Here is a 22,781-nt window from a genome sequence, read left to right on the forward strand (position 1 = left end):
CACAAGCACAATAGGTCTTCTTTAACAATATTGTGTCACAGTTTGATGGATTCCAGGCAAAGCACTATAGAGATTACATAACAGAGACAAGCTTTTGGCAGAGCCTCCGACAGAAATGTTACATAGTGGACCTTTAACCACTGTTCATAAAACAAGAAGATTGGTCTGATATTAACATAAAACAGAGCTAAATTGCTTTAGTGTCTGTGTGTGGATTGGATAAAACGTAGCAGAGGAGAGCAGAGATGTCGACTCTAGCCTCCAGCTGAGGTTTAACAGGGCCCATTATCCCCAGTGCTGCTCTGCTCCACGGCTCCATGAAAATCCCCCCAAACGCCGAGAGCCAGCGGTGGGAAGATCTGTGAGCCTGGTGCCCCCGAGTGAAGAGGCAGCTGCTGGGGCCCTGCTGAGATCTGCTGCTGCTGCTGCTGCTGATGATGATCATCGCATTTAGAGCCACAGGACTAATGACAGAGTCAGGCAAATCTGAGAGAGATCGGGTCCTCCACTTGCATTAAGGTCTAGACTCACACGGCCGCTGTGGGAGAAGAGCCAGAGCTGGCTGGTTACCCCAGAGCCACTGAAGGATCAGTCCAAGAACTTAAATATACACTTAAATATTTTTGTATTGTTTGTATTAGACAAAAAAAAGTTTAATTGAGTAATTCTTGTACCTGTTTCTTACTATGTTCACATATTCTACCCCCCAGAGGGCTCCCCCTGCTGTTTGAAGCCTGGTTCCTGCTGGTCAGCAGCTCTCACTGGGTGGACGTGGCTCTGCAGCTCCTGGTCTCCTCTCAGGACTCAGACTGTGAACATCTACTGTGGCTGCTCACCTTCTACCACCACCCCACCAACAGGGGGCACCACAGGGACCAACAGCTGGTGAGTCTGGTCTTTTTAAAGGTGTACCATGCATCTTTTCTGGAATATTCCGTGACATTAAAGAAATCCATCTAACATTTATTCATTATATGTATTGCTATTGCTCAAAAACACAAGAATTCTGTGAATAGTTGCAACTCTCCACAGATCTGAATGGTAATGTATAGGGGTGTGCAAAAATATTGGAATATCGATATATCGTATCGTTTAATGTGATGATACAGTATCGATATCGTGGGCTACTGTATCGATATTTCACCAAGAGTATTTTTAGGTTTATTTTACTAAATTATTTTGTTACAGCTACATTTTTGTTGCTTGTAGAGTGAAAGGAAGCTCATTTATGCGACACATTTGACATTTTTACTGTTTTGATGATTAAAATGTTTGTGTTTCATATGAACTTTGCACAAGAAGTGATTTAACAAAGACTTTTAGTATCAGAGCCACAATTTAGCCTTTATTTTTTATTGAACCATATCGAATCGATTTGAAATATATCATAGGGAATCGAAAGTGCTCTGTATCGAGATATGTATCGTATCGTGTCCTGTGTATCGAGGTATGTATCGTATCGGCAACTTCTTAATGATACCCAGCCCTAGTAATGTAGCATAGTGGTATAACCTTCTTTTCCCCGTCATGATAGATTTACTCTGTACTGTGGAACATTCTAGACCAGGAGTGTCCAAACTTTTTTCATCAAGGGCCACAAATCTAAACAGACGAAGCAGAGGACTAATCGAGGGCCGTAGACTGGTGCTCAGTACAGTGAATAACAGAAATATGCACATGTTTAACACGTTTGAATGACCCTTAAATCCTAAAGATCCTTAAATCAACACACTAAATATTAAATATTGGCTTTATCAAGGTAGATTTTTAAAAAACTTGCAGTAAAAAATAAATTTTTAATTGATGCAAGGTAATTTGGGCCAATTCACCTGGAAGCCTGAGGGCCAAGAAAAATTTGTCTGAGGGCCGCATTTGGCCCATGGGCCATAGTTTGGACATGCCTGTTCTAGACAAAGCTTGTCTTTATTTCCATGGAGACAAGCAGCAGGTGGACCCTTCACTAAAAATGTTACGTAGTGCACCTTTAACCTTTGCTCCTCCCTGGTTCATTTAGACCTATTAAGCAGCCTATTTTATTGTCATATTTTGAATTTAAGAAGACATAAATATAGTTTCTTTTAAAATGTAGTATTAAGTTATAACATGCATAGATAATTTCTTTTCGTATATGTTCAGTGTAAATCACAGTATTGAAGTATCTGAAATGGCTTAATAAAAGAAACGGGTCCTGCTCAAAACTGCAGAACTGGGTTTTGTTTTAGCACATTTAAATTGAACTAAACTCATACAAGAATCCCAAGCAGCTGTTAGCTCTAGGCTAAAGCTTGTAGCAGTTTTTAAGTAAAATCGCACTGCAGACAACACTATAAACCACTGCAGCTGCTGAATTCAAATCAAATTGTTGTATTGCCCAAAATCACAGCGGCAGTCTTCTCTCAGGACATTGTTTATTCAACCAGCAGAAAGTTAGAAAGTCAAACAGTTTTCTCATTGAGCATGTTTTCGTCTTGTATCCTGAAGCGTAAATTATGAAAATGTGCCGTGACAAACTTGTGCGTTGTAACAGTTCAGATGATAATAGGCGAGAACTCGGAGACAGCAGCAGTCTCCCACGGCGACGAGAGGGAGACACAGAGTCCAAAACTCAGACGGCCTGTCCAGACACTTAGTGAACAATCAATACGACACGGGCCCTTTCACCTCCCCCTCCTCTCCTCCTCCTCCTCCTCTTCTCTTTGTCTCTCTCTCGCACGTTCTCTCTTTCCTTCTCGCTCTTTCTTTCTCACACACACTCTCTCTCCCTTTCTTTCTCTCTTGCACTTTCCCTCTCTCTCCTCCTCTCTCTCTAACCCTCTGCTCTCCTCCTTTCTCTTTCTCTCTCTCTCACGCACTTTCACTCTTTCTGTCTCCTCTCTCTCCTTCTCTCTCTCTCTGTCTGCTCTCTCTCCTTCTTTCTTTCTCTCTTGCACTTTCCCTCTCTCTCCTTCTCTCTCTCTGCCTCTCCTTGTCTCCTCCTCTCTCTCTGCCCCTCCGCCCTCCTCCTTTCTCTTTCTCTCTCTCTTCCACTTTCTCTCTTTCTTTCTCGCTCTTTCTTTATCTCACACTCTTCTCTCTCTCCCTCCTTCTTTCTTTCTTTCTCTCTCGCACGGTCCCTCTCTCCCTTCCCTCACTCTCCTCTCTTTCTCTGCTCTCTCTCCCTCTCCTTGACTCCTCTCTCTCCCACCCTTCTCCTTTCTCTCTCTCTTACACTTTCTCTCTATCTCTCTCTCTATTTTCCACCCTTCCCCTCTCCTGTCTCACTCTCCCTCTGGCTTCCACCTCTCTCCTCCTCCTCCGCCTTTCCTCTCTATTCCCCATCTCTCTCTTCTCTCCTCTGCCTCCTCTCTCCCTCTCTCCCCTCCTTCTCTTTCTTTTTCTCTCTGTCTGTTGCACTTTCTTTTTCTCTCGCTTCCTCTCTGTCTATCTCTCATTCCATCTTCCTCCTCTCCTGTCTCTCACTCTCGCACTCTCTTCTTTCTCTCTCTTCCTCCTCCACCTTTCCTCTCTATTGCCCCTCTCCTCCTCTCTCTCCATCTTCTCTGCCCCCTCTCTTTGTCTCTTTCTCTCTCTCTCTGTCTCTCACTCTTTCTCTCGCTCCTTCTCAATCTCTCTCTCTATCTTCCATCCTCCTCCTCTACTGACTCTCACTCTCCCGCTTTCTTCCTTCTCTCTCCTCCTCCGCCTTTTCTCTCTATTCCCCATCTCCTCCTCTCTCTCTTCCTTCTCTGTCGCCTCCTCCTCTTTTTTTCTTTCTCTCTCGCTCTCCCTTGCACTTTCTCTCTTTCTCTCTCCTCTTCCGCCTTTCCTCTCTATTCCCCATCTCATCTCTCTTCCTTTTCTGTCTTCCTCCTCCCTCCACCCCTCTCTCTTTCTCTCGCTCCCTCTCTCTTCCTTCTCTCTCCTCCTCTTCCTTTCCTCTCTATTCCCCACCTCCTCCTCTCTCTCTTCCTTCTGTCTTTCTCCTTCCCCCTCCTCTTTTTCTCTCTCTCTCACACTTTCTCTCAATCTTACACCCTCCTCTTCTCCTGTCTCACTCTCCCGCTCTCTTCCTTCTCTCTCCTCCTCCTCCGCCTTTTCTCTCTATTCCCCATCACCTCCTCTCTCTTCCTTCTCTGTCTTCCTCCTCCCTCCACCCCTCTCTCCCTCTATCTTTCTCCCTCTCCCTCTCTGTCTATCCTTTCACTCACTCTCCCTCTCTCTTCCTTCTCTCTCCTCCTCTGCCTTTCCTCTCTATTCCCACCTCCTCCTCTCTCTCTTCCTTCTGTCTTTCTTCTCCCTCTCCTCCCCCCTCATCTCTTTCTCTCTCTCTCTCCATCTCTCTCTCTATCTTCCACCCTCCTCTCTGGACTCTGACTCTCCTGCTCTCTTCCTTCTCTCTCCTCCTTCTCCTCCTCCGTCTTTTCTCTCTATTCCCCATCACCTCCCTCCTTCTCTCTTCCTTCTCTGTCTTCCTCCTCCCTCCACCCCTCTCTCTCTATTCTGTCTCTCAGTCTCCCTCTCTCTTCCTTCTCTCTCCTCCTCTGCCTTTCCTCTCTATTCCCACCTCCTCCTCTCTCTCTTCCTTCTGTCTTTCTTCTCCCTCTCCTCCCCCCTCCTCTCGTTCTCTCTCTCACACTTATCTTCGACCCTCCTCCTCTTCTGTCTCACTCTCCTGCTCTTTTCCTTCTCTCTCCTCCCCCTCCTCTCCTTCTCCGGTGTCTCTTTCCCGCCGTCTGTGCTCACAAAACACTCATCCATTATTTAGTGTTTAATAGGTTACACTGGGTTTGTCTCCGGGCTCTGACTCACCTGCTAAAAGTGGATCAGGCCTAAACACATTCCCATGTTCTGTAGATCAGACTCAACGTTTTCTCACAGATCGCTCACCAAACTTACATCAGCGCTAATCTCATCAAGCCAGCAATTAGTACTGAACTGTTTCGGATCTAAATACTTCTTTTTTTTTGTTGTTTTAATAGGTGGGTTTCACGTGACGTCACAGGGCTACGTTTGTCAGCACGCAAAATCAGATGGAGGGCAGGAAGTGAACCGACTGGAGGAAAATGCCGATGCGTTGTGTAGTTTACGGTAGTTTACGGCTGTGCCAATTGTTCTAACCGAGAGAAAGAAAAGCGATTTTTTTTTTTTAGAGTACTGAATATAGTCGTCCACAAAGGTCAGAAATGTGAAAAGCTGACAGAACAACGCCGTAAAAAGTGTGTTACAAACCTGTTCGCGGTCGGGAGGAGCAGAATTCACTAATGCTCGTGTCTGCAGTGACCACTTCGTCAAAGGTTTGTTACAAAGCTAAATAGTTTTTTGTGGTTTACCTAAACATAAACGAATCATTAACGACTAACGGCTAACGACGTTTGTTGACATTATATAGTTCAGATAGAGGTTAGTGCCGATACACTGCAGTTTTTCCCATAACAGTCTATACATATAAAATAAGAGAAACACTTACCCCGGCGAAGACCAAACAATAATCATCATTTAGGCGTTTTGCACCAAGGTTGAGGACCCATCCACTGACAAAAAAAGTTATATGCCTCCAAACATTTGTACGTCTTCATCTGTTGTCTGGTGTAGAACGATGTCTGAAGAGCTAAATAGTTCGTGATCTCCTCTGCCTCGATTGTCAGCAAATCTTTTACTTCGGTTGAAAATTCTCTCATTTTCAATAAGATGGGGTCACGCCCAATATATTTGTCGACTAACTGCTCGTACTTTTGCCTTGCTACTGGCTCTAAATCCTTACAATAAGAACTCTTCTCCATATCTGTGTTCTCCAGAGCCGTGTTTGTCGTGTTTGTCTTCACTTCCTGCCCTCCACCTGAAATTTGCGCATCATCGTGATCACGTGACTGAAACCCTCCTATTGTGATATTAGAGACAGTACAAACAGTAAAAGACATTAGACATTTTGAAGGGATGACGAGACGAGATGTTCTTGTTATAACGGACGGCAAGTGTGTGAGAGGAAACAAATCATTATTCTTGTAACTAATGGTCTGTTTCTTCTCCTTCCTCTCCTCTCCTTTCATTACCCCTTTGTTCCTTTGTTAATTATTATTTATTTATTTATTCTTTTCCTGAAAATGACTCACAAATGACCACAGCGCAAATAGAGATGCACTGATCCAGCTTTTTCACTCAACCGATACCAGTGGAGGGAAAATAAAATAAGACAAAACTGATCCACATGTGTTATGTAGCTGTTATTTATCTCTCAAGCAGCTTCAGAACAGTTTTGTATAAATAAAACTTCAAACATTATGAGGCTTTCTGGGATGACTATGATCAGTAAATAATAGGGATTAGGGTTGTGCAAAAATACCAATGTATCGTATCGTTTAATGTGATGCTACAGAATCGATATCATAAGATGCTGTATCAATATATCGCCAAGAGCATTTTTTGGTATGTTTTACAAAATTATTTTGTTACAGCGCTGCAGTTTTGTTGCTTGTTCAGAGGAAAGAAACTCGTTTGTGCGACACATTTGACATTTTCACTGTTTTGATGATTAAAATGGGTGTGTTTCATATTCACTTTGCACAAGACGTGGTTTAACAAAGACTTTTAGTATCACAGCCATGATTTAGCCTTTATTTTTTATTGAACTGTATCGTATTGATTTGAAATATATTGTAACGTATCAAAAGTGCACTGTATCGCAATATGTACTGTATCGTGGCCTATGTATCGAGGTATGTATCGTATTGGCAACTTCTTAATGATACCCAGCCCTAGTAGGGATGTAACGACATCGACATCTCTGGATACAATATTATAACGATGTGCATCTCACAGTACAATATTTATTGCAGTATTTTGGAGAGGCTAATTTAACTGTATATAGGAAACCTTTTTGCTTTTAAAATACCTTGACAAGGTTTTGATGTGAATTATTACTGTCATAATTCAAGTAAAAAACATATTTGTTCATGTTGTTTGCTCTGAAATGAATCATGGGATATGTAGTTCTCTGTTTATAAGCTGTTGCTACTATAAAAGCATGCATTTAAGCAAAGGAACTTGTGATTTGATATATTTTGACAGCCCGCAATATTATTGTGAGACTTTTGACGATTATTATTATTGTGACATCCCTAGAAAATAGTCTTATTATGTCAAGTTACATAAACCAGAATCTTGACTGAACCGATATCTGTTCTATCAATTTTTCACTATCTGCTCTAATATTCGATACCAGTTTCGGATCGGTGCATCCCTAAATGCAGACATAGATGCTTCATAGACAGCTGTATTCATGTGAATGTGTTCTTAAGATGGTGTTCACAGGGTAGTTTATTACCTAAATATTCGCTCGTTTGAAATGTGCTTCTTTGATCTTCACCCACCAGGTTAAATTATTCAACCTCCAGCTGTATTATTCAGGCTAGTTATGCAACGTTGTGTAACAGTTGCAAGATGATCGCAAAAGAAAATTAGTTTCTGCCAACTGGGCAAGTTTTTAAGAGTGGATTTTTAAGTTTCACTCATCCACGAGTGGGGCTGGGTATCATTAAGTAGTTGCCAATACGATACATACCTCGATACATAGGCCATGATACGATAGATATCTCGATAGAGTGCACTTTCGATTCAATATATTTTAAATAAATTCAATACGTTTCAATAAAAAATAAAGGCTAAATCATGGCTGTGATACTAAAAGTCTTTGTTAAACCAACTTCTTGTAGAAAGTGAATATGAAACACACTCATTTTAATCCTCAAAACATGAATGAGTTTCGTTCCACTAAATAAACAACAAAACTGTAGCGCCGTAACAAAATTATTTAGTAAAATATACCAAAACGTGTTCTTGGTGATATACTGATACAGTAGCCAACGATATCAGTTCTGTATCATCAGATTAAACGATACGATTAGGGCTGGGTATCATTAAGAAGTTGCCGATACGATACATACTGTACCTCGATACATAGGCCACAATACGATACATATCTCGATAGAGTGCACTTTCGATTCAGTGCGATATATTTCAAATCAATTCGATATGGCTCAATAAAAAATAAAGGCTAAATTATGGCTGTGATACTAAAAGTTTTTGTTAAACCACTTCTTGTGCAAAGTTCTTATGAAACACAAACATTTTAATCCTCAAAACAGTGAAAATGTCTAATATGTCACATAAATGAGTTTCCTTCCACTAAATAAGCAACAAAACTGTAGCTTTAACCAAACTATTTAGTAAAATGTACCAAAAAATACTCTAGGCGATATATCGATACAGCAGTCCCATGATATCAATACTGTATCATCACAATAAACGATACAATATATCGATATATTTATATTTTTGCACACCTCTATCCAGATGATTCTCCAAGTTACTGACTTCTATCTGTCTGAAGGGAGGAGCTAACTACACTGAAACTAACACACCCTAGTTGTTTACAATATGAGTGAGTATCAGTTAAGTCCATTGAACTACCCTAAGGTGTGACCCGTCCGCTGAGTCATATTTTACATAATCGCTCCTGCCTCTAGTGGGTGATCTAACTCTTATTAGCGTACTCTGATCATCCCTACTGTTTTCTTTTACACTTTTATAAACATCGCTGAAGTAAATGACTGTTTGTGTCTGTGCAGGTTGTTGTGAAAGAAGCGTGGGGACATATTTGTGGTCTCTTCACGGCTATGGGTGCCCCTCCTCTGGGCGGTGGGTCCAGTTTATTGGCAGATCTTCTGTCACCGGAGCCTCAGCAGCCTTCACCAGCTCCTGTATTGATCCTCCAGCTCCTGCTCAGCTCTGCCATGTTCTCTCCTCTGCCTCTGAGTGGATCAACACAGATTTTACTTGCGGTAAGTAAACAAAGCTCCTAAACCGTTAGTCTTTGCTTTAAAGTGCCTTTGCCTGATTTTTTTCCCATGTGTTTGAGCAAAATTAGATACTTTTTGACAAGCCTAGGGGCAAGACTTAATACTAACTGATACTAAAGTTAGTATCGAAACCAGATATGCAATTGAACAAGTATCAGTACTAAAAATTCATTCATTCACAGGACAAAAATGAACCTTTCCTGAATAGTTTTAGAATGATCCTGAGCTGCATCCAAAGAGGAAATGAGCATGGGTGTACTTCCGGTTCCATTGACTCCAGCTCCACTTCACATTATATTGGAAAAACGTCACCCCTCTCCCCCTCCATAACTGTTGCTGTCAGGCTCCTCATTTTGGTCTTAAAATGTTCATATTAACCCACTCTACATGATCCCAGTGTTATTATTTCGCAATTTTATCTGTAAATCTACTCCTATTCCTAACAGTACACAAATTCACAGTTCAGTACGTACATCTGTTTTGAGGTCACGGTTCGGTTCATTTTGGGTACAGTATGGAAACAAAATGTAAAACCATTTGCTTCTTATGTTTTTGTCCATCCTACAAATGGGGAAATAAAATAAATGCAATGTGCTGCTTGGTAATACTAATAAGTTAAATAAAATCTTCTCAAATAAGCAACAAATGTATGAAATATTATTAAAAAAAAATTCCTTGTGAACAGTAAACAAAACTTTTCAAAAAGTAAAGCACAGCACTAACAGTTCCAGCTTTAAGTTTTACTCTTCATATTTTTGGCCAGAAAAACTTGTCCACAGTGTCTGCAGTAAGTGTAGATCTGCTGCAATTACAGTGTTCCCAGTGGTTGAAAATACACTTCGCTAGGGACAGAGGTCGCAGAAAAGCGGAGCAAAAATGAGGACGAGGGCACGACGACTGTAGTTTTGCGAGGATTCACGTGGTTAGGAGGGATGTAGTCAAGGCGGGGGGCAATTGTTGTCTAACTATAAAGCGCTGCGGGAAACACTGTCACCCCAATCGCAGATGAGTTCCTTTGTTATAATGTATATGTAATTTTAAAGAGCCGAGCTTTTCGTGTAGCTGCACATGTAGTGGCAGAATATAAACACACACAAATCGCATGAACTCACTCATACACAGCCCTGCATCGAACCGAACGTTCTGTGCTGAAACGGTTCAGCACAAATAACATGTACCAATATTATGTAGGTAAATATGTTGCAAAATGAGAGAGCGTGTAAACTTGATTTGAGAACTTGTACAATATAATGTGAGAATGTGTAGAACAAAACTTTGAACTTGTAATTACCTACTTTCATATATGTGTGTTGAATTTGCAGTCACGGTGGAAAAAAACACACGAGTGCTTGAAAAAAATGTGTGCACTTGTGGACTGAAATTTTCACTTGTGGAAAATATTTACACACACGGGAGAAAAATATGAATAAATGTGCAGATTGTTATTTGCATGAACAGAGTGACATCTGCATCCATTATGACAGATACAACCACAATTTAGCGACTGCAACTTCTCAAATGGGCCCGGTCAAGCAGAAGTAAACAGCAAGGCCAAAAATTCAAGTTAATGCATCTGATATAAAAATGTATTCAACAGATACATATGTACTCTAGTTTATGAAACTGTTTATCTTTTTTCTGTACCATTTTTGGTTCTAAGGTTACATATGTTTTAAACAGACCATGTATGAAACATGGAAAAAAAATTATTTCCCAAATTTCAAAGATCTGCAAATCATGTAAATAAATGGATGTATTTCATCATAGATCATCAGTCTTTGAACTGTTGATGAAGGTACATGATTTTTCAAAAAAAATTTATTTAAAATGATAAAAATTTGCTTGGAAGGACTGACATATTTTATAGAAATAGTTACCTTTCATTTTGAAGTAATATTAAAGTATTAGGAAGAAAAAAGCTGACAAATTATGCAAAATCATGCACCTTCTACTTGCTTGCACAGTTTTCCCTCCCTTACCATGACCTTTCTTAATAAAAAATCTCATTACTCAAAAAGTAAGAGATTTTTCAACCTAATCTTGTACCATATGGTAGAAAACTATATGAAACAAATATTCAAACCAGTTTGTTAAGGATATGTAAGTGAGAACCGCTAGTTATCACTGTTTGTATTTATTGCCCAAAAAGTGCTGCATATTTCATTCCCTCTGTTACTGACATGAGTTTTTTATTTTTTGTCAACAACTTGAAAGAATATCACAGGTTTAACTTTACCCTGTTGGAGTGTTAACTCTTTCCTACATTCTAATACCTTACTTATTTCAATAGTCCCTCTAGTTTCTGAATAAGAGCTATTTGAATGTAAAAAATCTGCCCGTTTCCCTCCGTTACCGCTTGACCGGACCCAAATGTGTCCCAGCAGGTTCAAATCTGCGCGCCTTGACTTTTGCAACACATTTTGCGACGTGCATGTGGCAAAACTGATTTGCACTTGTAGAGAGGTGGGGGGAGGAGGGGGGGAGGGGAAGGAGGAGGGGTTGACCAATCAGAAAGGGGGAAGACGAAGAATCTGTGTATCATTCGTTTTTTCAAAATAAAACCAAAAATAACAAAATGAAAAAACAACTATTTTCTTAATTATTTGTCTCCAAAACCAAAATGAAAAAAAAAAAAAAAAAAAACGAATAACGGCCGAAATTCCCCGTTTCCGTGACTTAAACTGTGATGCCGTACTTTTGCACCGCAACATATTTACCTTCATACAATACACCCCTAACTCCTAAAATGGAACTCGACTCCAAATTCGCTCCTATAACTGCCGTCCTTGGTGAGCTTCATTTGACTGGAGCCACTCTTTTAATCCACTTCTTTATACCGTCAATGATCTGAACAAGTATATAACTACATGGATCAGTACACGCCCATGGAGCCCTGTGGAACCTACCTGGACCACTGAGGGATTACACAGATGTAAGAAAATACAATGATATAAAGCTGAAAACCACATTCTATTGTCTAAAGAAAGATTTTAATCATCACCTTGGTATTAAAATAAGTATTGCATATAAAGTACATAATTAAAGTTTGAAATTTCAGTATCGTGACAACAACACTAGCATGTAAACACAGTGAGCTGTTTGTGCGTGCAGGTGGTGGAGCGGTCTGGCGTCACACTCGAAGCTGCGTGTGTTCTCGGCTCTCTGGAGATCAGACTCAGCGGAGGAGGCCGCACTCACACTCTGCTGCCCAGGATCAAGGCTCTGCAACAGGCACTGGCACCTAACACCTAGACACATGCAACCTCCATAAACCCCGTGTACTTTTGCACCAGATGCCCTCACTGCTATTACCATCTACGTGCTGTTAATGTATGTGTGGTGATTATAGGAGGCGGTGTGGGTGGATGTGCCAAGCGTAAAGGTCCTATATTATGCAAAATTGACTCTTGTGAGCTTTAAGACGTGTGATAATGTTGTTGCCTCATCAAAAGTACATCTAGAGTTGTGTTTCAGTTCATTTACGCATGTTTGAGTAACCTGGAAGCTGTAGTTTTCAAGTTAACAGCTACATTTTACCTTTTGTTTAGTAGAGATTGTCAGAAATTATCCAAATGATTCTAGTGAAGATGTATGGAGTTTAAAAACACAGTGGAGCAGGATTTGTGCGTTAAACATGTGTGAATAAAACAAAACACAACTCCAGGTATGTTTTTCGATGATGAAACAATATTATAACACATAAGAAGCGTAATCTAGACCATTTAAAGACTCAACAACATTGTGCTTGGAAATTTAAATGAAGATGCTGTGGTTGATGGGTGAAAGCTTAAAGGGACAGTCTGGAATTTTGGACACAGGACCTCATTTCCTAGTGAGCCAGAGTGCTGGAGACGTGTGGAGACACTTTTTAAAATATTTCATCCAGTCCTTGTATTTGCAGAGGTCGCTGGTGCTAGGCTAGTGCATGTCAATGGCCATAGTTAGCCTGCCACTAAAAACAGTCTTACCCACTCCACAAAACACCTGAACAAAAACTTTTATTATGCAAGACTGTCGATGTGAATGTCTGTGTTGATAGAATAACGTTTGAAATAAAACTAACCTGGCATCACGTGAATCGTCGCATGTTTGAGGGACTATTTTCTCATATATCAGTCCGCTGCTGTCAGGTTTTCTATCAGGAAGTACAACTCTCTGCTAGCCTGATTCATCAGCTGGTTTCAGTTCATGGAAACCATCTGACCTCACAGCATTAGGATTCGTTCACTTAACAGTAGCCAGGTACTTTTTTATTAAACCAATCGCTGCTATTTGGGCCGAGACGTTTGTAATGCGCCAGAACACTCAGTGGTGTCTAAGTAATTGCCAGCTTCTGATTCCTGACGTAGTCGCTGGAGAGAAATGAAATTGAGCAGAAGCACTAGGTGGCGCCAGACTGGCTACCTCCCTGCTGCTGCTCAGACATAAATCCTTCAAATGCAAGGTTGGTTTTAATTCTAAAATTATTCTATCAACACAGACTTTCATATCGATAGTCTGGCGTTATAATTGCTTTGCCCCGGGTGTTTTGTGGAGTGGGTAAGACTGTTTTTAGTGGCAAGATAAATAACTATGACCATTGACATGCACTAGTCTAGCACCAGCGACCTCTGCAAATACAAGGACTGGATGGAATATTTAAAAAGTGTCTCCACACGTCTCCAATACAACTAGGAAATGAGGCCCTGTGTCCAAAATTCCGGACTTTCCCTTTAACCCACTGTGGCACCTTTGTCCCTAATACTAAGCTATAAATAAGAACACGCCCTGTGCTGCGTCTGCCAAATATTGTCCTGGTTTTGAATGGACAGTCACCTGCTTCAAGTTCAATTCTTCTATGCACCAAAAGACATTAAAGGGGCAGCACTCAGTTTTTACAATTTTCAGACCATGAGACATTTAGAAGCAGTCCATATTCATTCCATTTCTTGCTTCATAATTCTTTATGAGGATGTTAAGAATGCTTCATCTCTTTCAGGGTGCAAATTAAGAGTTTTATTGTTATGGAAAAACAACAGCCAGTCTGCTAACGCTGCACCAACGCTACTTCTGTTTTAACAGTGATAAAAAGGCTATAAACAAACAGCTTTTCATGTGTTTATGTTCGAGTTTAAAGGTGTACTATGTAACTTTTCTAGTGGAGGGACTGCCACCTGTTTTTGTCTCCATGGAGATTGTGTTGCTTTTGCTTTTGTAGCAACTAAATGCACCATATGCAGGCGGATTTCCTCCCGAAAATGCTCGTCTAAACGCGGAATAAAAAGTGAAGACGCAACGTCACGTTTGTGTGTTGGTTGGTCATTATTAGAATTAGATCTGGTGTTTTTCGCTCGCACAATGGGTGTGACCTTGGTCTTAATTTTCATTTACTGTATTTTCCGGGCTATTAGGCGCTCTGGATTATAAGGCGCACAGTCATTAAATGGTCTATTTACGAACTTTTTTCACAAATAAACCGCACCGGACTTTAAACAAAACACAACAGTTGGATGGGTCAGTGGGACTTTGTTTGGCGCTTTTACGGTGACTCTGGGCTTTGTTCAGTTGTGGCGTGTAGGGAGGGTGCTGTCTGGGACCGCTGGATTGTCGGCGTGTTCGCAGTGACTCAGTTGTTCAGTTGTGTCTAGAAGTGGCACATTGCACTCGCTTTTTCGGTTCGTTCCTTCGTTCCGTTCCTCGTCGGCGTGGAGTGATGAGTGTGTCTGCGGGTGTTTTTCGCTGCGCTGTCGCTGTCTGCTCTGTGTGTGTTTGCGTGTTCTGCGGGTGGTGCGACTTTATAGTTTACTGAAGTCGTGCTGGGACACCCGAGTGGATTCGTGTATGGGGTGCTCTGGATTGCGGGGCGCGCAGTCGTTTTTTTGATGGGGTTGGAGGCTTAAGAGCGCGCCCTATAGCCTGGTGGTCTTAAAAAGGTCTTAAAAAAAGTCAAACCTGGGGAGATCCTGCTAGTGAAGGTGTATGGAGTTTAAAAACGCAGTGGAGAACTTCCTGTATTACCACATGACGTCACAAGGTGGAACAGAGTGTTTTCAGTAAAAGCAGAACACAGCCTACATATGCGGGATTTGTGAGTTAAACATGTGTGAATGAAACAAAACACAACTCCAACTCTGTTTTTGACGTTATTGTGTAATAACCTCTCCACGGAGACGAGGAAATAACAACCCCCCTCCCACCAAGAAAGGTTACACAGTGCACCTTTAATCCTGTAAAATATACACTCCGAGTAATAATATGCTATGACGTGCGTGGGTTTTGGCGTTTGTGATATTATGTTTCGTCTTATTTCACTTTCCCAAGGCTTTTCCATATCATCCGATACGAACAACCTTCCGCGGAGGATCAGAGCGACCGCGGCGCTCATCCACACACTCGTTAGCCGGGTTCATTGTCCGGCGCATTTCACAGCACGTTAGCGAACAGCGCGATGGGACAATGACAGCAGCATGTCAAAACAGAGCCACTAGGAAAGCTTATTTGAAGAGGCTCCAATTATCCACATAGACTCCCATACACAGCCCCCCACAAGGACACTAGAGGAGTGACAGGACCAGTGGCTTGTGAGATGTGCTGGAGTCCTCCCACTCACATAATTGTCTCACAGAACAAATCCTTCACGCTACGATGCAGCCGGGAGACATTCAAAGAGCACTCGTAACTAATGTTTTACTGCGCTGTGTGTATTATTGAAGAAAAAACTGTAAAAACATCCCAATCCCAACAGTGTTTAGTCTGCACATTTTATTTTATTGATCGTGGAGCTGGTGGTACATTTCAAAAACGATACAATTGGTTCATAAAAATATAAAAAAGCAAATCTCGTGTTTAAAAATTCATGTCGCATTTCGGTGTCTTCACATTTGAATACAACAAAGACGCCAGTGTTCAAATTAAAACCAATTAATATTTCATCACAAGAGATTTAACCGCCGTGATTACTGAGGTTACACGTTAAAGGTGCACTATGGAACTTTTCAGGTGTAAGGTCTGCCACCTGCTTGTCTCCATGGAGATGTTACAGCTGTACTTAAAATGTCATTATACTTATCCAGATATAGATAATAATAATAAGGTCACGTCTCTAGACCAAGTCACAGGTCAGATCTGTGGAGAGGCGACCAAGTTCACAGTGAGAACGCGTGTTTTTTAATGTATTTATTTAGTGATTACATAACAAGCAGTTGGCAGACGAGTAAAATAATGCACATTTATGTTACAACTAGACAATTACAGCATCGTTTACAGAAAATTCAATGATTTTTACAAAACGTACAAATGGTAATACAAAAGAACAAAGATGCAAAAAATACATGTATCTCAAAATATCAAACTCAATCACAAAAAAGTTGTGAAATCAAATACAAAAGAAGGTAGAAGAAATAACTTGACAATGTAACGGACAAATAAAATGATAGATATTAACCCTTCCAGACCTAAAGGCAGTTTTAGTCCATTTTTCCTCTCCTGGCAGAGAGCCACATCACGTCCATGAATTTCCACGGTGTTTATTACATTTGTGTTTGTACATTCTGCACTATTACGCTAGCCAGTCTGGTGCGACCTAGTGCCTCCGCTCAATTTCATTTCTCTCCAGCGACTAGGTCAGGGATCAAAATACACGAGAAGGTTCGCAAAAACCCTGGAAGTGCAAGTTCGGACATCAGCCAATCATCGAAGAGCCATATATTCAGTGTTGTCAACGATTCCCGAGATCGAGGATTTAAAGCCGGAACAAAGAGAATGTTTGGTGAATTTTATCAAGGGGAAAGACGTTATTGCCCTTCTTCCTGTGGGATTTGGGAAAAGCTTAATACACCAGTTAGCCCTGTTAGTTTCGCATTACATACGTCACGACCAAATAGCAGCGATTGGTTAAATGATAAAAAGTACCCGCCTACCATCGAGCGAACAAATTCTAACGCTGCGAGGTCAGACGGTTTGTATGAAGTGAAACGAAGTAAAACCGGCTGATGAGTCAAGCTACTATTACGCAGACCAAGGTAAGTAATTTAACACTTTCTTGAGAAATAACTGAACTTAGAGCGGCTTTTTCAATTGTTACGAACACAGACGCTCAGAGCAGTCGATCATCTTGACTCACTACACTCTTTGGCAAAGTTTGGGCCAATCATAATGGATGGAGCGCATACGTTTGGCGGAAAACAGCGTTCCTATTGGACACTTGTTTCTCCGTACAGGTCTGACGTAAGATAATGATGGAAAGCTGCAAGTCTCAGCTTTTCAAGGGGAAAATAAGTAAGTTTCTATCTTTTATGGTTGGAAATTTATACAGAGTTAAAAAGTATAAAACATATTCCCAAGTATCATGTACGATATAGTTGGTCTGGAAGGGTTAAAAAACAATTATACTAAATATACAGGCAAATATGATCAAACTAAATACCAAAGAGAAAGCAGATTTCAATTTATGTTCTCCAAGTCTCCTGGTTTGTCTATTACACCGTACTATAAACACTGTATATGACACCATAGACTGTATTAAAAACCAATAGTCCTGAGGGTTGAGTATCAAGTATTTTCCAGTGTGGGGGCCGCTCTGAGGTCATATATTGTGGGTAAAAACACGGCTCCCCAGAAGGTATTTCCAGTCTAAACGAAGAACCAGCTCTTTCCCTCAGACTAAACACACATGGAGCTCTGCCTTCACGTCACCCACGGTCACCCACGGAGGTCTGAGCACTTCTGCGCTCCACTTAAACAGGTGAAAGGGGACGCGCTGTTTCTCTGGGTTATTGATACTTTGCAGCTGATGTCGCGAACTCTCCCCGGGGCTGTGACGCTAACTGAAAGCACTACTCTGTTAGAAGCTCTCGTACTCAAGTTAGACTTTAATCTGAACTTTATTTTGACACAATCTGACCAGAAAGAACTGATTTAAAAGGTGAGATTGGTCAGGGTTCCCACTCTTTTTCACTGACAAAATTTCAAAACTTTTTCATGACCTAAAGTAAATTTTCTATGAGTTTATGGCACCTACATGTGTAGAACTGATCATACTTTCAGAGCTAAATATGAAATGTTAACCCTTTCTACTCAACTTATGGTTTGGTATTAAACTTTTTTTTACATTAAAAATACTGTCAGTGCATTTATTGTCGTTTCTTTTAAACAAAAGGCGTATACGTTCAGAAATAATCATAATAGCCTAATGATAACTTAACAGAACGCTGTAGTTGCATGAAAGAGATGCTAAAATTCCATGACTTTTCCAGGATTTCCATGACCGTGGGAACCCTGTACAGTTTTTCAATTTGTCCCTGTGCTTGACTTAATCAGAGAATCCTGAAAATATCTATCTTAAACCCATTTTGTATTTTTTCTTGACTCTTCAGACAATCTTAAAACTTTTTATGTCTGCGTTTGCCGATGTGTGCGTCGTGTCACCATGGTAACCGCTGAAAATTCCATCGATAGCAATGCATTATAGAACACCCCCAGCGTGATGTCGCTGCAAAGTATAAATAGTACGAGCAGCTCTTAGATGATTCTAGGCCTGTCACAATAAACACTACATCGACTTGGAGAGCAAAGGAGCTCAACAGAACGTCCGCCCTGGTTCCAGAAGTAAAGTTTGCATAATTTTTTTTTCCTCGTAGACTTTAAAAATCATCATAAAAAAACATTTCACGGGATTTTCTGATCTGTTATAATGTTGTTTCCTCATACAGAACATACCTGGAGTTGTGTTTTGTTTCATTCACACATGTTTAATACAAAAACCCTACGTATTTAGGCTGACAACTTCTCTCGAACCCTCTGCTCCACCATGTTTTTAAACTCCATACACCTTCACCTGAATCATTTAGATGATTTCAGGGCTGTAATTGCCAATTTCTACTGAGCAAATGGTAAAAGGTTGCTGGTAACTTGAAAACTACCAATACATGAAATCGAAAAGATGGAACGGAGCATTTTGAGTTTTGGAGATGTAGACAGACTAATAATAAACAACAGCACAAGTCCTGGTATGTTTTTGATGAAGGAACAGCATTATAACATGGCTTAAAGAAAAGAAAGAGTCCATTTTTGTGTTTAAAAGTTCAAAGACATCGCAAAGGCTAACCAACAATGTCATAACTAATATTCAAAATGCAAAAGTCTAAAGTCCAAAAACATTTAAACTCAAGGTTCGGCGAAATGTTTTCACTACTTCACGGTTTACAAAGTTACAGAAACAGACTTCAAATAGAATTCTTGATTTTCTTCAGCAATATATCATACTTTACAATGTGTTATGGTGACAGGCCGAGCTGGTTGCGGTGCTGTGTGTGCAGAACAGTTGGCAGAGGTTGGCAGAGGCGGGCGAGCGTGGGCGTACACACATTGTGGCGTTCCCCTCTTCTTCTACTGAGCAAAAGGAGGTGAGCGCCCGGGCCAAGTGTCTGTCGTCGCCATCTGGAGTTAGCAACCTGGAACACACATTCACGCAGATTATACTCTGATGTACAGTCGATGAGGGTTAAAATCGTTTTTCATTTTCATCCAGCGGAGAAAAAAAACTAAAAAGACGACAATGTGAAATTCTTGAAAATGTTTGCTTTTGAAAATGTGATAATTACATGTGGTGGCGTCTAATAAATAACACAACACCACAACAGAACTATTGTGGGAAAATCCTATAACTCATAATCCAAAATTATTTCTTTCTCAGTAAATTTGATCTACGACTTTCCGAGGAGCCAGCACTGGAACAGCTGGAAAAAAAGGGAATTCATGAACAAGTCGTCACTTTGATGATGATTCCTTTTATTTGGAGCAATTTTTACACACATTTCCTTTCAACAAACATACAAAACAAGATATAAAGCTGCTTGAAAGTGTCTTTGTTTCTGTCTTGGTGGCCTCCTCGTCGTCGTGTTGTCTTCGTGCTGTGGCCTACACTCCTGTTCCTGCTGAACTGAGCCAGTGTTAGATATGACTGATTATCAGCTCAGTAGGCACAGGAGGCCAGGCCCGCTCCAGCTTCTCCCACAACACTCGGCTCCCATCAAACCAAATCTGTGTGTTAAAGACAGACATCCTCCTCCAAAGTGCAGCTCCTCTGGGCTTATTCCACCTCATTAGAACAAAGTAGCTGCTGAAAGGCGACCATGACAAATGGAAGCCACAGTGTTAGTCAGACCTGTGCAGAGAAACACAACTACACTCAAACATCAGTACAGCGTCTCACCAAGATCAGCAGTGGGGGAAGAAGTACTCAACTAAAAGTACTGCATGAAAAAATCTACTCAAGTAAATTAAAGTACCTGTTAAAAAATGTACTTAAAGAGTAAAAAGTAAGTAAGTATTTTGCTGAGATTTTGAGGTCTAATGTACTGATTTTTGATAAACTATATGTGCTGAATGTTGTTCAACAAAAACGATTAAATTAAATGATTAAATTATTTTTTGCATTTGTATATTTTTGTTTGCCCAGACTATGAACATGTTAAAAATAAACCCTTAGCTTTTTCTGCACGTCTCAACCAATAATAAAAAAAATACAAACTTTTACTTTTCAGTCCAGTTAAAAAATGTAGTTAAGTAGAGAGTACAGATACCTGTTTTCAAATGTAGAAAAGTAAAGTAAAAAGTATTCAATTTAAAATTTTGTCAAGTAAGATACAGATAAGTAAAATGTATATTTAAGTCATGGATCTATAATAAGAAATGGATAAGACGAGATTCGACTAGTGGCCGCTCCAGGTACTGCAGCTCCCCTCAGCTCCAGCCCAGAAAGAATTCTCCCACAGACTGCATAATGCATTTTTGTGAAATCAAACAAATGTCATACAAACTTTTTCAAACTGTCAAAGCTCCTAAAAGTTATCTTTGTAACATTTAGTCCAGCCCTGCTCTGAGCTTGAGCTAATTCTGCTCTAACAGCAGACGCTCGGACCGGACAGAAGTGCGAGTTTCTGCGGCGCCAGGCCAGTGTTCAGGAAGTAATAATAAGAAAAACTTCTTGGCTCTTCACACCAATGAGTAGAGGCCGTTGGAAACAACACACACATCTTGGGTTCATCTTCCAGATGTTATACTTCCATGATTTCAGTACGGTACACAGCAAAAAGTGGAGTGTTAAACTCGACTCTTGCAGAATCAACTTTAACATTTTCTCAGAGTTTATACGAGTCAAATCTGTTCTAGAGTTAATTTAACATTTTTGGACATGTTAATTAAGTAACACTGGACCAAAGTTTCTGTTTAACCCCAAAATCCAGAGTTATATTAACGTTTTGAGAGTAAACAGATACACTTTGTAGAGTTATCCTGATTTAGCTAAACAACACACAGAGGTGTTTTATTTTATTTTTACTTTATTTTAGTTAATTTAAGAAGAAATTATGTACAAAACTGGTTCAAACTGGTCTTCTCTCACAAGAGTTTGAAGTGGTGAATGGGAGGAGCCAAATTAACACTAAGAGAAGTTGAATTAATCTCAACCACATCAACTCTGACAAATAACCCCAACTCAAACCCCCATTTAACTTTCAAATAGTTAAAATAAAACTTTTGGTGTTAAAAACAACTGAAATATTTTACCCTAAAATTTTAACCCTCCAGTTTTTGCTGTGTAGAGCTTTTGGAACTCAGTGCTACTTCCTGTGTTTTTGTACTTTTCTTTTCAACTTTTTCTTCCCCACAAACTGCCACTTAACTGATGTAAAACTATGATAAATAATAATTACCACAGATCCTTAGCCACCAAACAAAGTCATAGAAAAACATGAAAACCTGTCCTTGGCTGCGCACTTTAAATAGGAGCAATCACACAAGTTCCTGCAGGGCACGGCCAGTTTATTTTCAGTGTCTTTAGTCGACTCTGGCTTGTTCCTTTGATGTGCGGGGCTCCATTTCCCTCCCATTAGCGCGCAATAAATCACCTCTGGATCCAGCCTCTGATGGCAATTCCTCTTTTACAGGCCTTTGATAGTCATTACTCTTTTAACAGGCCCTAAATATAGGCCCAAAATGGCAGACTCCACATGGCCCTCATTTCTAATTCACACATCTGTCGTCGGTTAGGCGCCATTTTGTCGTCTAGAATATATATAGTCTGATAATACCTCCTCATTGTGATGGGCCAGAAAGGGATGGGGGTTTAAAATACCTCTCCAGAGCACCTGTCACTGTTATGATTAGACAGATATGGACCTGAGCTGCACACTCGCTCTACAATTAACAAGCAGGAGAGTGGACTCGGAAATATCTGTGGAATCTACTGACATCCACTCTTCTGGAAACGTCTGGAATTATACGTTTTTTTCTCTTTAAAGCTCCTATATTACGCAAACTTGGCTCTTGTGAGTGTTAAGCCATGTTGGAATTTTGTTTGAGTTGTGTTTTTTTTTTGAGTAATCTTTTATTATTAGTCTGACTACATCTCCAAAGCTCAAAATGCTCTGTTCCACCTCGTGATGTCATGAAGTAGTAGTTTTGAAGTTACAGCTACTTTTTACCTTTTACTGAGAAGAGATGGGCAATCCCAGGGCTGATTCTAGTGAAGGTGTACGGAGTTTTAAAACACAGTGGAGCACTTCCTGTATTATTCCTGTATTGTTTTCTGTTTGAGCAGTGGTGTAGTAGGGATTTTTTAAGTGGGAGTATGCGATTTATGACGGCATCGATGTGATAACCCCCCCCCAAACAAACATAAAGGTCATATTTGATGTTTTTTTTTTTTTTTTTAACCTAAAATGATGCGGAATTATATTATTGACATTAATGCCATTCATAATCACCTACAAAACATAAATCATAGGCTACAACACATAAACCAGGACTAAACCAGGACTAAACCAGGTCTAAACTAGGACTAATCTTGGACTTGAGAGCGAGAGAGAAAACCCAAAGACCATGGAGCAGGGTGTCCGCAAAGTGCGATTGGGTGACGGCTGCGTTTAGCCTGGTGGGGCGCAGAGCTCTGGGCCGGTCTACGCGGAC

At 40.5% G+C, this 22,781-nt stretch overlaps 2 protein-coding genes across 5 annotated transcripts in view; one reads left to right on the top strand and one right to left on the bottom strand.

Moving 5' to 3' along the window:
- fancc (FA complementation group C) overlaps positions 1 to 12,695 on the top strand; it is a 63,549-nt gene extending 50,854 nt beyond the window's left edge. For both annotated transcript variants that reach the window (XM_055161431.1, XM_055161432.1), the window contains exons 13-15: positions 711 to 885; positions 8,604 to 8,816; positions 11,946 to 12,695. In XM_055161431.1, coding sequence (XP_055017406.1) covers positions 711 to 885; positions 8,604 to 8,816; positions 11,946 to 12,086 — 529 coding nt within the window. In that variant the 3' untranslated portion in view covers positions 12,087 to 12,695. The remainder of the gene's footprint in view (positions 1 to 710; positions 886 to 8,603; positions 8,817 to 11,945) is intronic.
- A 2,871-nt stretch (positions 12,696 to 15,566) lies between these two features.
- The window catches only part of aopep (aminopeptidase O (putative)), a 287,164-nt gene continuing 279,949 nt past the window's right edge, over positions 15,567 to 22,781 (bottom strand). For all 3 annotated transcript variants that reach the window (XM_055161429.1, XM_020932334.2, XM_055161428.1), the window contains one exon: positions 15,567 to 19,264. The gene's annotated coding sequence lies outside the window, so the exon portion shown is untranslated. The remainder of the gene's footprint in view (positions 19,265 to 22,781) is intronic.

The sequence above is a fragment of the Boleophthalmus pectinirostris genome, unplaced genomic scaffold (genome assembly GCF_026225935.1).
Source record: "Boleophthalmus pectinirostris isolate CB_2022bp ecotype Guang Dong unplaced genomic scaffold, ASM2622593v1 HiC_scaffold_4, whole genome shotgun sequence".
Classification (NCBI taxonomy): domain Eukaryota; kingdom Metazoa; phylum Chordata; class Actinopteri; order Gobiiformes; family Gobiidae; genus Boleophthalmus; species Boleophthalmus pectinirostris.